Here is a 16,007-nt window from a genome sequence, read left to right as displayed (position 1 = left end):
GCCAGAGAGAACAAAGTGCACTGATAAAAGACATGCCAGACCCTCACTCACAGGAGATTCATCCTGAAGGCGACACCGAAATTTCATAAAGTACCACTGCAACAGAGGCGGAGAAGTGTGTGTCGACTTAGTGCGAGTCGGTGGACACGGTTGCTCCGTCTTTCGGCCTGCAACCCTTCAAAAGTTGTTTATGCTTACCGCAGCAGGGAGAGCAAGACATGGAAAAGTTGGTAATAAAATGGACTTTCTCTGGTGATCTAACATATTTGGTGTGGCCAGGAACCCAAAGCAGGTAATGTAATTTTTACCCCCTGCTTAGTTCAATCTTTCAGTGTAATGCAATGTGAGTGTGTGTGTGTGTGTGTGTGTGTGTGTGTGTGTGTGTGTGTGTGTGTGTGTGTGTGTGTGTGTGCTCATACATGTGTGTAGGAGAATAAAATGTTTAGATCAAAGGCTTGAAACCGGTGATTTTTTCCACCTTGTTTGCATATGCGTATAACAGTACCTGACCTCTATCACACACACACTTTTATGCAGATACACACATTTGCAATCATGCAATTAGTGACATCCCTGTGGTGCACTACTTCAGTTTCCACAGTAACACTCCCTTGCACTGATGTCATCAATGCGAGACACAAAGAGCGAGAGAGACTACGAGATGGGGACGGTGAGCTCATGTCTGAAACCACATAGAAAGGAGACAGAGAGGGTGGCGTGGGTGTGGGATAATCGGACAGAGGGAGGAGTAGGAGGAAGGAAGGGGAAGAAGGAAGTAGAATGAGATGGAGAAAAGGGATATAATATTCATGTTGTAGACGGGAAGGTGGGAACAACATCGTAATGTGGAAATGAGGGGTGGAGAGTGGAGGAGAGGCTTCTCCCCATAAGAGGTGTGGTGAGACCAGAGAAGAAGACAAAGACGCCAGAAGAGATGGAGCAAAAGAGGGAGAAAGAAGAAAGAAAGAAGACGGAAGAAGGAAGGTGAAAGTCGTTGAAAGTAATTTTCTGTGAACGTTACGTTACATCATTATCAAAATATGCCTTTTATGTCTTTGCTGAAATCATGTTTCTTTAAAGATTTAACATTTTCCCTTTGACTTTCACAAAAAAAGTCTTGCTTCTACTTCAAAAAAACAAAAAACACAGAGTTAAGTACATGGTGTCTTTTGCAACCAGTAAGCAATCAGTATGTCATTAGTATTCCAAAGGTGTTTTCATTTGATGTGATTCAAACCAGGACTGAAGAGCTCCTGCATCCATCACACAAGGGGGAAATCTTGATCAAACTTGGGCGTGCACTGAAACAAGCGCCCCCTGATTCACATGAAAGAGGCAGTCTTGAGCCACTTTCATGTAAACTGTGGCGAGCTTTGTTTGATGTTGGAGGTCAATTACTGTAGTCCAAACGCAGGAAGGTTGCCTGCAGATCTGGTATTTAGAAGCTGACTGGTGAGATTTTCTTGATGTCTTTTTATACTATCTCTGTGTCAAGCTAAAACATTTTCAGTAATTCTTCTTGAATGTATGTGAACATCATGAATATGGCTATTAAATAATGTAAGTGAGTTCTTAAATTTCTGAATCATTGATTTGCAGATTTGCAAACAGACCTTTGTTCATTTGCTGAATATGCTGCAATAATTTGACCTCTAACTAACAACTGTATCCTTAATCTCTGATGACATCATGGTTATTTTATGATTTGTTACAGTAAATATCTTCCTTTAAATAACCTTAATCAGTATGCTTTTTAAAAAGTAAAGAATAAAGTATGACTTGTTTGTTTGAAAAGTTTAACTCCAGAAGTTTCCAAATTTGTGCGACTATAATTCATGTATTTTATCCAGTTCTCAGTATATGACTTAATATATATTAGGAATTCATGTTTTATTTAAATTTAATCCTTTCTGCAGAATCCAAAGGCTCAATTAGAGTTGGCTGTTGGAGCTTTGCACAAAACAACATTAAGTTAATTCATTAAATGTCTCAAATTAATACAGATTTTTGCATTAATCACTTTTTCATTAAACACTAACTTTGCTTTGGCTTTGGCTGCACAGCATGTGTTTATGGGAACCTTTAGTAAATGGTTGCTGTGTTTGAAAAAAATATGGCGTCTCTTTGGCATTCCGTTGCTGTTCCCAATTCATGTGTGTCAAATTACCATCTGTAAGTAAATGGGGAAGAATTGCGCTGACAGACGGTGTAGCAGTGAATGGGACTCATTTATTGCTACACAGGCGTACAGTGCATTATGCAAATCAAAAACTATGAAGGAGGTGAAATCAGGAGAGAGACAAAAACATTGACAGATGAGAAGAATGATTCTCGGCGACATCAATATGCCAGTAAATCACATTACAGAGGGATTGGAATATAAGCATACATATGCGGTTAGGTCTTTAGCTGCCACTGCTCTCTCTTCTTCTTCTCCTCCTCTGTTTCATCTTCCTACCCTATTCAGCCTCTCCAGCCTGACTTCTCCTCTCTCTCTCTCTCTCTGCTCTTTTCCTCTATCCTTCTCCAGCCTTGTGCCTCTCTTGCTTGCCTTGCCGCCATCCAATCATACAGTGCTTTCCAGAGGATTTGACACTCTGAGATTATTGTGTGCAAAAGATGATTCTCATCTCTGCTCACTCTGCTGAGCTCTCATGCAAACTACCATTCCCCCACGGTGATGCTGCCAAACTTACCGGCACTAACAGCTTATGACACACTATCGCACGAGTTTTTAAGAAGACGAAGATTTGGTTTTTGCTTTTTAGAAAGTGGCGACTTATTCTAGATTAGCCATGCAAAATGATATTATAATTAGGTGGAACTTTGATCTGACAAAGACGCACACACTGCTCTTTGAAATCGCTTTGTCGCTCCGGGTTAAACTGTTGTTTTGCAGAAGTGCACGGTGTAAAGAAAGAGGTGTTTGACTCAGAGGTTAGAGCCACTGTGGTGAATAAAGCTCGCGAACATGGGCCAAATGGAGCTTGTCTCTTAGGAGTGCCTGGCCTCTACCTCTTTTCTGTCGACACGCATCAACTCACACCTTGCCAAGAGCAAAGACTCAGCCCTGAGTGATCCCTCTCACTTTTCTTCTCCTCTCTCCATTTTCTCTCTGCATCTTTGAGACTTTCTGTCTTTCTGTGTCACTATGTGTCATTAACTCTGACTGTCTCTTTCTGTCTCATTTGCCATTTGGCCGTCTCACCAGTTTGGAACAGGAGCTGATTTGTGAGCTGATGTTGAACTGATCATTTATTCCACTGATACTAATTAATTTTATGCGACCATTTAAATGATGCCTGTTAGCTAGCTAAACAGAGCCAGCCAACCATCATCATCTTATTAGGTGCAATAAGCAATTTTAATATCGAACAAATGAATCCCTGAGAAGGCTTCTTGTAAAGACAATCCCACTGAGAGTCAAGAACCCACGGTGCCGCCTCATGTAGTCTCCAACTGCTTTTAGCTCATTATTTTTGTTTGCCAGTCTGTAAAGTCACAATAATGTCGGTACGTATAAAACCTTTAATAGGTTGGAGATAAAGAAACACAAGGACTGAATAAGAAACTCTAGTAAACATTTAGCAGGCTTTAGAGAAGCAGATCTTTTTTGAGGGCCAAACCAGGGCTAAAATGTCATTAAATATTTACACTCTTAAAGCTATTACAAGCAGTTTTTAACTGATTACGAAACAGCCTTGATGTATTACTGGTGCCTGTATATGACCTTCATAAGTACACAAGACTTTTCACAAGAAGATTGACTATTTCTATATAACCGTTCTTAATGGCTGCCACTGGGTCGGATTCTCTGTGAAATGTGAAGCTTTGAGCAAGCAACAGGATGGATTGCCCATGATGCTCTTGGTTGGATATAAAGTAGACACTTTTGCTTACATGCTGGTCATATGAACACAATGAAGAACTGACTAGTTTATGAGTCTTTCTACCAATAAATGCTCATATAGGTTGAGGAAGCTTTAAAGAACAGTTCAAGCCAAAGATTCACGACGAGACAAAACCATTGCAGGAAATGTTGCAGCAGTGTGAACTGGACTGAACTCAGCTCGACACGAGTCAGCTGATGGCATCGCCTACGACTCAGCTTGTCAAGTCGCCTGCGGCTGGTTTTAGAAAGTAAGGAACCTCACCTGTTTCAACAGCCAATCAGCTCTTAGCAAAGTCAGCCAGTAAAGACAGTTCAAAAAAACTGTCAGTAAAGACAGAGCTTTGGAGGTGGGAAAGAGAGGATCACTTCATCAATTTGTTTGAGGTACAGTTTCTCTGTATGACACAAGGCTTTAGGCCACATTCTGACAGAATTGGGCGTTGCCTGGATTAGCTGTAGGGTTGTGTGGCGTTCTGGGGTGTGTGTGAACATAACAGCAATGAAAAGATTAGACACTAACGTTCTGTTTCTGTGATTCACCGGCTTTCTCGCTACCAGCTCTCCCTCACCTTATTCAGACTCTAACATGACTACCCACAGCTGCAGGCTTTCTCTGTCTTTCACTCTCGACCACATTCCTTTTTATGTTTTCTCCATTTCATCAATACTTATAATGCAACTGTAGCAAGTAACTCACTATCACTGTGCTCATTCATATTTTAAGATGCTACAAATTCTATCTATCTACAAAAAAGCGTGAACAGCCGACAGTTAGAGCTTAAGTACAGGAAGTCTTTATGATGGAAATGATACACCAGCTCATCTAGTTACACTGGTGTAAACTGGCATGTTTTCAGAACTTTGCAAGCTTCAAGTTTCAACTCGTCTTGTTATGAATCTACGGTCTGAAATAGGTTTAATACAGTGCATCCAGTTTTGGAGGACTTCATCCAGAACTGTCTGTGTTACAATAACATATAAGTTATATTAGACTGACTTACTTTTAATAATATTAATTACATGACTCCTTTCTTGCCAATGTGCTTCTATTTTTAAGCCAACCTGCCAGCACCTCTCCAAAGGTGCCAGTCACACTCACTACAGATGATGATCTGTGACGCCCTTAGTTTTCTCTCGCTATTATATATCTTAATTTGCCTCCATCATCCTGACTGTCTTATTGTCTGTCTCTTATGTCTCAGAAATAATACTGGGTGAGCTAATCACATGCAGGACTTAAACCATGTTAGCCCGCTACTGAATAAGTCAAGCGTATATTCAAATGAAAATGCCAAACAAATTTGAATTGATTTTCCCTGTGAATTTGCAAGTAATTACTTTATTTAATCAGCCTGTGCTTTGCTTTGCTTTTCTCTCTATGAAGCACACATTCATTACAGCATCTACCTCTCTTTCCATAACTCTCCTCTTTATTTTTCCTCTGCTTCCAAAGTTAATGGCTATAAAAGACTGAAAGTAAAAAATGACCAATTACCTCTAATATTTTAATCAATTAGAGAACATTTGAATGATTTCCAGAGCAAAACACACACTGCTCTCATTGTGAAAGGTCAAATGGAGGAATTGATTAAACTGTGTCAGGATGTGGAATGTTTTTTTTTACTTTAATATTATTCAAATGAAACATTTATTTTGACTATTTAGGAGCAAATGGCTCAGACAAACTTTATTTTGACCTTGGAATATAACAATATTCAATTAAAACCAATAATATTACACATAATACATTAATGAACTCAAGCTGGTTGGTGGCAGGGCTAATACACTGCAGAGAGAAGTCTGTTTGAGTTGATATGGATCAAACGCATTTAAATTACTTCTGCTTCCATATTTCTTCATCTAATATCTTTGCATGTTCTATACAGTCAAAGTTAGAGAGTTGGACGGGATTCCCATCTATACTCAGTTAGACCGTTCTTTGAATGGTAGATTTTACCCCCGTTTTTATGCTTGCATATATTTTAAATCTTCTTTATCAGGAGCACAAATCCTTATAAGCTCAATTATGCTGATATGTCATATGAGAGTTTTGCTGACACCCAAGTCCAACCCATTCTACAGTGCTACATGATGGAGAGTGACAGAGAAAAAACAGCACAATGTTACAAGGTTGTTGTCAAGTTTATTATGAAAGATTTACAGCCCTTCACTACTATGGAGCCCAGTTGATTTAGATATGCTAGTTAGCCAATACCTAACATAACATAAATTGCTAACTGCTAGGTAGCCTTGGTTTGAACTTTGTGTGATCTGTTCTGACAAACAGAGATAACTTATAATTTTATCGCTTATAATATTGTAAATTGTAGGGAAATGACCACAGTCCTTAACCCCAGTTAAAAGACAGTTTAATCTTTTCATATATATCAGTGTCATGTCTTTATGTTTTGCATCAAATTATGGCAAATAGTATCAAGTACTGATAAGTAGTACTGGCATTAATAAAACACTTTTCATTCTTTTAAAGTAAATTCATAAATGAATGTACCTGTAAGGATTTCTACAACACCTAACTTTATATTCAACTGACTTGATGAAGAAAGAAAACAAATAAGCAAATATAAACAAAAGCTATTCTAATCGGAGTGATAAGCATCTCTGTGCGAAGGCTTCAATTATCCTGTAATCTGCTGCCGTGTGACAGCCAGACCATCAGAGTATGGGCGTGTTGAGCTTTGCCGGCGGTATTCCTCGTCGCTCTTACAAAGCTCCGGCAAAACCCAGGGAGGCTCCAGAAGCCCCTCGTCTGAGACCGAGGGTAGCAGGGTTGCTATAGAAACCACTGAGCCCACCAGGAAGCCGAGATAATCAGAGATAGCTGAGACGGAGAGGGATGATGTCACACACACAAACATACAACCGTATCAGGGCATGTGTGGTGTGTGTTTATGCAAAGGGGACGCATCACACACACAATACAAGAGTTCCTTAACGTGTCAGGTTAACTACTGATCCCTGGTCTCTAGATGTGGTGATGGTGCCAGTCAGTTTTCTGACTGAGGCGCACTCATTACCACAGTGTGCTGTTCAAAGCCCAACGCAAGCCTTTGATTCGATCATCTCTTCTGCTGCAGTATCTCTCTCTCTCCCAGTCTGCCTCTTTCTGCAGCCTTAAACACATATTTACCACCAGTTTATTCCCCTCACTCACACCCTGCACAGCCCAATTTTCTCACAACACACCTTGGCCAGAGTTACAAGGTTCCTACACATTTTCCAAAGTCAAGCATTCCACAGAAGGGTAACGAATTAGAGGAAAGCACAACAATTTTCATGTTTCAAAATGTGTCACCTGTCTGTAAGTAAGACCTGGCAGCCTAAACAACCTGGCTGAGCAAAAATCCAACTTATTTTATTTCTTGATCTGAAAAGTTAACTATTCAGTCAGGTAGTGATTTATTTTGAGTGTTGCAATTGCAATTTTTTTTGTGGGCATTTTATGCCTTTAATGACAGGACAGCTGAAGATGTGACAGGAAATGGGGAGAGAGAGTGGGGGAATGACATGCAGCAAAGTCGAACCCACGGCCACTGCAGAGGACTCACAGCCTCTGTACGTGGGCGCACGCTCTACCAACTGAGCTATCCAAGCGCCCCTGCAATTGCAATGTCAAACAGTTTCATGCACTTTATCCAAAATCCAAGCACTTTTAAAACCTCAAAAACTTCATTTAAGTTTTGAATGATTTCCAGTGCCCATATAAACCATGATGTTAATTAAATTATGTAAAATGACTTAACCAGATACTTACAGACAACTTATTTTTTTCCCAAAAAAACAATGCATAGACTCAACAAAAATAATCCCTCTCAATTATTACCCATGACCCATCACAAGGGTGTGGTGGCACCTGCATCTGCAGAGATGTACCTTCTTATTTTCTCATTACAATCAACAATCAACTAATCTTCTGGTATCTTTACAAACAGCAACTACTTATTCTACCTTTAAGAGCTTCTTTAATGTATGACAGCTGTAAAGCACTACAGTTTTAGAACACATGTAAAGCCGCTCTTCAAATTTCATCTCATTATATAGACTTGGTCCTGGTTTGTAATTACCAATTGCCAGCCTCAATCAATACGTACAGTATGTTAATGGGTCAAAAGGCAATTAAATGCTAAAAGGCAAAGTTGTTAATTGGTGCAACTGGCTACAGGCTTTTTACCCTTGTGTTACATGAACACAAGCTCTTGACTTGCATACTCTAAATGAAAACAGCATGACAGGAACAGACCACAGTCGAACAGCTATGAGAGAACGCAATTAGAGATGAAAATGGGCTTCAGATAGCTCCCTACAAACAAACAAACAACAGTCTGCAACTAAGCAGAACAGCGCAGGTGCCCAAATCCCTGTGACTTGATGGAGATTAAAAATGCCAGCGATCCATGCAATGATTTCGCATGGATTGCTGGCAGGTGGGGTGATGTTTCATCTCTTTTTGAGCAGTACTCACCAATAAGCTCCTTGTTCCTGATGTCCAGGGCCATATTTCTAAGAGCGGTGGCCACGGCACACACCACCTTGTCGTTGTCTATCCTCAGTAACTCCACCAAGATGGGAAGGCCTTTCTCCTTACGAACAGCAGCCCGGATGTACACCGACCACTGACAAGGAGAGAGCATGGGGAAGAGAGTTAAAGCCGCAGGTGGTCACTTCTCTAAAAATAACTCTTTGTCATATTTGCTGGAAATGTCACTATATCCTGACAGTAGTGCAGGAGACAGATAGTATGTGAAAAAATCAGGGTCTTGCAATAATCCACTGGACTTGAACAAAAACAACCAATCAGAGCCAGCTTCCAACCAAAACACTGGCAATTGACGACCCTGGAATAAGACAATCAGCAATCTTTGTCCAGAATCATCTACCCCGCCTTTAAACGACAAAATCTGGCTGCAGTGGGGGAAGGGTATATTTACAGTTAATGTCCAGGATTTGAAATGACAGTAAGGTCAAATTGTAATATAATGCACACAAAAAAAGTTGAACGCATGAAATAATAGTAGCAGTGTTTTCTTTTTTACAACATAGTTTTTACTTTTCTAGTTTTGTTAATTGCACAAACAATTTGGATAACAATATACTTTTTAAATTGGATACTAGGGATGCGAGGCACTTACTTGAAACAACAATTATTATTGTGTCCACACAACATTGCAGACAAAAGACAAGCATGGCTACAATACCCAAAGTAGCCTTCACTTTGCTTTTTTGGTTTACCTTACTATACCTGAGCATTGTGTGATTGGTTATTTCTATTCAATGCATTTTTCTTCTTCCACTATCTTCTTGTCACTTTGCTGACTATATTCCTCCTTTCTTTTTTTAACGCACTGTAAAAAGACACACCATAAAAAAGTGGTTGTGTAGGAAAAAAGAAAAGAGACAGACAAAGCACAATGGGCGAGGTTAAGTGGAAAATGTTATATTCAGGGGCAATACGAGAGCGGCAAAAGGTATTATTCTGACTCACGGGTGATATACTGTAAGAGGGAGAATTATATGAACCAGAGAAAAGAGTTTTGAGCTCGGAGACCACTCTATCCTCCCTCAATAACTATCAAGGTATGCTTAAATGAATCACTTGACCCTAAACGGCTCAAGTGATGCCGTCTTGTGGGTCAACTGCAGAAGACGGGGGTTTTTCTAAACAGCACCCAAGAACAGATGTCAGTAAGTGAAGTGTGAAGCTAAAGGTTTCTGTCATAAGAATAATTTACCTCTCCGGGGTATGTTAAATGTACTACAAGGAGTTTTTCACTGGTTATGAAGCAAGTGAGACCATCCACACATAGGTAAATTCTACCCTTATTTATACAAAGTATTCGTGACAATGAGATGGTCAGTATGTAGTTATAAGTTAATGAAAATTTAAATCATGAAAAATAATGGGGCACAGAGAGGGAAATCAAGAAATACATTTGTAAAAAAGAATTGCATCTCACATTGGCTATGTTAAAAGTTAACCCTTTTGACATAATCAAAAAGGAGAGCCACATTTTCAGGAATTTTCTGAATGAGCCCTTCAGAGTGAGCCTCATTTTATGCAGTCTAAAAAAGAAAAATCCAACCAAAGCGAGAGGGTGGATTTTTGGCCTTCCAGTTAAGCAGTATCAGTCGTTTTGCCAGCAGGGTTACAAATGCAATGGTGTGTTTCAAGACATACTGAACAAAGCCATGAACAGACTGAGTGCAACTGTTTCTTTGACGATTGAAAATCTCTCTCCAGTAATTAAGCTGGACATGGCCAGAAGATGTATATGTGATTTGCCAGGGAGTGCTGACAGTAAATACATGCAGGAGAGACACTGTTGAAGATTTTTGATAAACTAACCTTGTTGTAGTGGGGACAGTGCATAATTTTACATTGTATAAGATTATGCCTTGTGCAAATAGAAGAATTATGAACTCAATGTAAAATGTCTGACCGTATTTCCTCAGAAAGTCTTCCTCCCACAAGGTTCTAAATGGGTTAGATGAATACAGACATATGAGGTGAACTGAAAACCAGTGAAATTCATCACTTAAAGCAGTTGACTGGTGTCCAGAAGTCATTAAGAGGCGTCCGTGGGTAAACACAGGCTATTTCTACATATTTATTCTCAACGCTTACCACCTACCATTCTTGAAATCAGGTAAAACAATATACGGCACACGTACCAGTAGAGCCTGTGTTTACATTTTCCCGGGCAAAATTACAGTAGCACATTAGCCAGCTAAAAAAAGAAACAGGAAGAGAGTTTTCTTTCGATTATTTTATTTTTGACATTATATTTTGTGGTTGTGGTTTGACGGGGCCTCAAAAATCAACACATTATCAAAGTTCCCTGTTACCACTTTAAGGTTAAAACACAGGGTTTTTTTTTTTTTGTTTGTTCTTTTTTTGTAGAAAACAAAACAGGCTAAACTACAGTTCATATAATCATTTTAGGAAATAATTCAACCTTGGAGGGAAATGATCGTATGCCTTAAGAGCTCAGTGAATAGAGTGTAGACTGTGCCAGCAGTACGCCAACACAGGTTCTTTGGAAACGGTTAGCAGCGCTATTCTCAAAGTCAGGAGAGGGAGCTTGGTTAGAGAAGATACAACAAAGCACACACACACTCACACTCACACACACACACACATAGTAAGGATCCAAAATAGAAAATGTGATTTCCTGAAGGCCACCTGCCCCCATCATTTCCTCCTTCTCCCTTGTCTTTCTACAGCCTCCTCTTCTATCTCCCTCTTGCTCCGTTTCTCTGCCCATTCCACTACCAATGAAAATACTAACAAACCCAAAACCCAAAACCAGATACACACACACACACCTCCCACACACTTTTACGGGACCACAGAGACATCCTTCTCCACTACAGTGTGCTTCCCTGTCCGTCTCTCCCTCTTCAGTTCAAGTTTTCACATACAGCAAAAGCAATGCAACCTTTTAACTGAGTATTTTCTAACCACAAGAACATTTCCATCAACATTCCCTGATTTACAACCAACAATTTCCAGACAGTTTTTTGATTCCAAGGTTATCCTAAGGTCACGCCCTCACGCTTTCTGCCTTTTACCCTTATATACACCTCCCCTCAAGGCTAAAGCCGCCCTCACCAATACTCTCCAATATGACTGTATGACTCATACATTATTACCATCTAGCTGCTTCCATCATTCGGCTGCTGTTGAACCATGGCTCTACTCCCTGGGGTGCTCAAGCTTGGAGACTTTACATTATTACAGTTATTGCATTGCTACTGAACAATATTATATACTATAGAACACATAAAATAGTTGTAAAATGGGATTGTGCTCCAAATATTTCAAAGTCAGCAGGATGGCGTAGAGAGCAAATAGAACATTATTCCAACTGATCGTGTCTTTGAGTTGTTTATTTTCTGCACTGTGGCATTTAAGACTTGGAATTTTAATAAAGATGCAACTGAACTTTAACCAGATGATCAGGGTTTGCACACACAAATCCTGTTTCAGTGTCCTTGTTGATATCAACCCATTGTTATTTGTCATTTTAGGATTTATTACAATAAATATATTATACATTTCTCCTTTAAAATCGGCTCCTGGGTGGAGACCTATAAATAAAGGCAATATTCACAAACAGTGTTACTAATACTCTGTGAAGCCACACATTTAATGCCAACTGTCCAAGATATCCACTGTTTATCCAGCAGTGCTCATCAAACACCAAAAGTCCTTTTTTCTGGCTTTTTGTTTAAGGCTGGGAGTCAGTGATTGTACTCCTTTTAAGACTGGATGCTTATTATGCTTATATGTTGCACTTCCATGACTGATCTTAAATGTAGACGTTTGTCTGCAGACTGAGCAGTTTCACATATGTTGGTAGCTGCATGTGAGACACACGTAAGTACCGGTGAATATTTGGGTTTAGTCAGGTTTAATAAATCCCTCACACAATCAAACACGAGTTACTATAAAAAGTTCTTGGCAACATGCTGTGAGAGTTTCGTGAAAGAACTCCTACACACATAATCACTTGCATGCTGACATTTATGTGTACACACACACACACGCGCGCACACACACGCACACACACAGAGTAGTTTGTCCTAGTTTCAGTGTGAATAAAGTTTCTCATATTTGCACAAATAATTTGTGTACACTGTGTCCCTGCACTGCACAGCTGAGTTAGGACAAGCTAATGATGAATCCCTTCATTTCATACTAATGGACAATGAAATGCACAAAAAAATACATTTACAGTTTTCAGTGTTTACCTGATGCTCCATTACAGTAAAACTGAAGGACAGCAATTGCAAGAGCAGCGTGAGCTTTGATTCTTCATCACCAGCATTACAGTCATATACTGAATGTGGTTTACAGTATATTAACATCATTATACTCCTACTATATTTATGTGTGACAAAGATACTTCAAGCAAAGAAAGAAGAAAGAAAAGAGTTTGGGGATTACCTTCCAACTACCTGCAGCCAGGTTCTGTAGAGCCCCTGCTGCTCCCTCCAGGGTGTCAGGATTGGAGCATTCAGACAGCAGGGTGAGGTAGGGCTTGACGATTGTGGGGTGCCAAAGCATCTGAACCCCTTTGGGAGGCTCCGCTGTGTCAGGAAAGGGGCCCACGCCATCCCACTGTGGAAGAGGAGACAGAACAGGGCACATTTTTTAAATGTTAGCTGTGAAATTGAAGTGAAATTCTCTGCATTCACTCAACTTTTGTGTTCATTTTGGAGGCCCTTGTGGACAAAAGTGGTAGTGTTTCTACTGCAATAACTGCAAAAATATAACATCAAAAATAAAATGATCTCAATAAAATTCTCCTTCTTCATTTTTTACTGGCTAACACTACTCACTGTAACCTTGTCTGTGAAAACGTATCTAGCCTCAAGGCAGACATTAAGAATAACTACATAGAAACAGCCGTTGGAGGTCTCGTTTACTTATGTAGGTCATATAGAGGCGTCAGTATTAAACTGACACTGTTTCCTACCCAGTTAAACACTTGTTGTAGTAGCATTAATGCCAGCCTGAGAAACGCTTGTTTAGTTTAAAGGTCTTGGAGCCCACCTGTACATCACTGCAGGAAGGTGAGAAGTTAAACTGCTGCAGGTGAACTAAAGCCCCATATTCAGGGGGAGGTAAGTTATGCAAAACACACATAAGCAGTGAATTTTTGAAGCAGCAGAAAACACTGTTTATTAAACACCAGCCATGTTCATGATATCTTAGGATGAAATTTACCAGTGGTTTTCAAACTGCCAAAAGCATGCCAAAGGGCAAGGCAGAATTTGACACACCTGTATTCATACCCATGAAAAATAGCCTCTATAACATCTGTCATCACTCTATACAAGTTTATTTCCATTTACTAATACCAAATAACAAACAGCTACGTCACTCATCAAATATTTATTACTAAATTAATTTTAAACTTATTAAAATTACCTCAAAGCAGCAACACATCCATTTAAACCACACATGTCACAAAATTAAAAATGAGGTAATTAAACTTAAAAGAGGGAGAGACAGACACACTAATAATTCCAACCATACAGAAACTGCACAAACAGAGCACAGTGAGGTGGTCCTGATATACTTAATGAAAAAAATCATTAAAACATATTCTGTATAGTTGTGTATAATAACTACAATGATAATGTTTGGCTGTAAAAAAAAAATCCCACACCACACCTAAAATTTGCCTCAGAGAACACTGTTTCATGTACGTGCATGTTGTCTCACAATGACTGCATGCATGTCTGAAAGCAAAGTGCATCTCCACCCTGTACTCCCTGACCTATAAAAAAGCAAAGAGACACCGTGCAAAATGCTTCCTGTCAACCTGTGAGGTAGGTGGAGAATAGTGATGGAGGGGAGAGGTGGGAAAGGGCAAAAGACAGAGAGAAAAGAGACTGTGAGAGAATGTTTCATTCCTACATTTTCTTTGAGCAGTAAACCTAATGCTCAGCACCTCTCTTCCCATTTACCTCCACCCTCCTCTTCCTCCTCTCTTCCTCTACAGTGGAGCTCCTTGATGTCTGAACCTCTTTGTTGAGTGACATGCCCATGCCTCTTTCACATAGACATGAACCCACAACCATCTCTCCTCTTTTATTTGCATTTTCCCCTCCTTTCTCTTTTGCTTGTCATTAATATCCTTTTATGATTGTAAAGTGCTGTTATATAAGCTAAATATCACTCTCGCCAAACAGACCAAACTCCGTAGGTGAAATCAGGTGGGAAAACACAGGAGTTGCTGGTCTACCACTGCCTCGGTCTATTAGTTTGTTTGTGTTATTCTGTGATTTTGGTGTTTTAAAGGGATAGTTTGATTTCTCCAAAGTCACACAATGACACAAATAAACTAACGGATCAAGGGAGCAGTAGACCAGCTACTCCTGTGTTCTGCAAGGTACAAATGCAGATTTCGTATCGGGAGTTTGGTTGGCCTGACTTGGCCACACCTCTTTCACACAGACACGAATCCACAACCATATCTCCACTTTTATTTATATTTTTTCCCCTCTTTTCTCACCTGCTTGTCATTAACATCTTGTCCCCCTTTTTTCCTCCTGTTGATTCTTTCTCTCCCCCTCTCTCTTGATTTCTGTTGCGCTTTCTTTCTCGCCTCCCCTTCTCCCTATTTTCTTATTCTATTTCCATCTTTCTCACTCCAGTTCTCAGTTTCTACTCTCCCTATCGACCTTCTCGGTTTCGCTCCACTGCATCCCCTCCTCCCCTTGTCTCAAGGTAAACTAGGCTAGTGTGTGTCTTGAGAGAGGTGCTGTGGTGTGTGTGCATGTGGGTGTGTGCATGTTTTTATCTATACATAGATTCTCTGATCATAAAATCAAAGGCTTCTTATATTTTGAAGTGTGTAGCGGCACTACAACAAGAGACAGTAGAGTGTTTTCTGTTGCCTAGAGAGATCCTACATACTAAATATTAATGTATCATGTTAATTTGTGTATCTTAAATTCTCTAAAGATTAACTATATAAAATATTTTCAAATGTATTTGTGTCTCTTTGTCTTTTCTACTGTCTTTTTAAACATACAATATGTAAGTCCTGCTGCTAGGGGTCTCTCTCTCACATTAAAACAATGACAAAGACGTAGTTTGATGACGTTGTGAAGTAGTGTGGCATCATGGGAGCTACATTGATTTGATATGTACTGAAATGCTTAAGTATTGTGATGCTACAAGTATTGTGATTCAATATTACAATTTTAATTTTTGTTTGCTGAACTGCACATAACAGTAGAAAATAAAATTAACAATATAATGAATTTTGAAAACTATACTTTTTGAAGTAAACTCCTAGTTGTGAACAATAAATAAAACAGAAAATCTAAATATATGTGCTGACCTCTCCTGGCACATCTCTTCCAAGCTGTACCTGTATTTCCTACTTCTACCACTCCCAAGTTTAATATTTAATCATTTCTTTTTTCACCATCTACTTGAAAATCTCAGATAATTGCAGGGATGTGATGCTCAGACTTCAGTTGATCTGCGGATCAAGCGTCCAGGTAATAAAAATTAAGTTTATGATTAATAGTGGATGGATTGTGGGTGGAAGCGTGTCTCTCCCAGGAAAGAAGCTGT

At 39.5% G+C, this 16,007-nt stretch overlaps 1 protein-coding gene across 3 annotated transcripts in view; it reads right to left on the bottom strand.

The window, feature by feature from the left end:
- Positions 1 to 16,007, bottom strand: part of ctnnd2a (catenin (cadherin-associated protein), delta 2a) — a 328,733-nt gene that overhangs the window by 36,942 nt on the left and 275,784 nt on the right. For all 3 annotated transcript variants that reach the window (XM_084746984.1, XM_084746983.1, XM_084746985.1), the window contains 2 exons: positions 12,858 to 13,031; positions 8,373 to 8,523 (listed from right to left, as the gene is read on the bottom strand). In XM_084746984.1, the coding sequence (XP_084603110.1) occupies positions 8,373 to 8,523; positions 12,858 to 13,031 (325 nt within the window). The remainder of the gene's footprint in view (positions 1 to 8,372; positions 8,524 to 12,857; positions 13,032 to 16,007) is intronic.

Source organism: Lutjanus erythropterus, chromosome 21 (assembly GCF_056507025.1).
Source record: "Lutjanus erythropterus isolate fLutEry1 chromosome 21, fLutEry1.hap2, whole genome shotgun sequence".
Lineage (NCBI taxonomy): Eukaryota > Metazoa > Chordata > Actinopteri > Lutjaniformes > Lutjanidae > Lutjanus > Lutjanus erythropterus.
The sequence above is the reverse complement of the archived record's forward strand: the minus strand, read 5'-3'. Positions and strand labels throughout refer to the sequence as shown.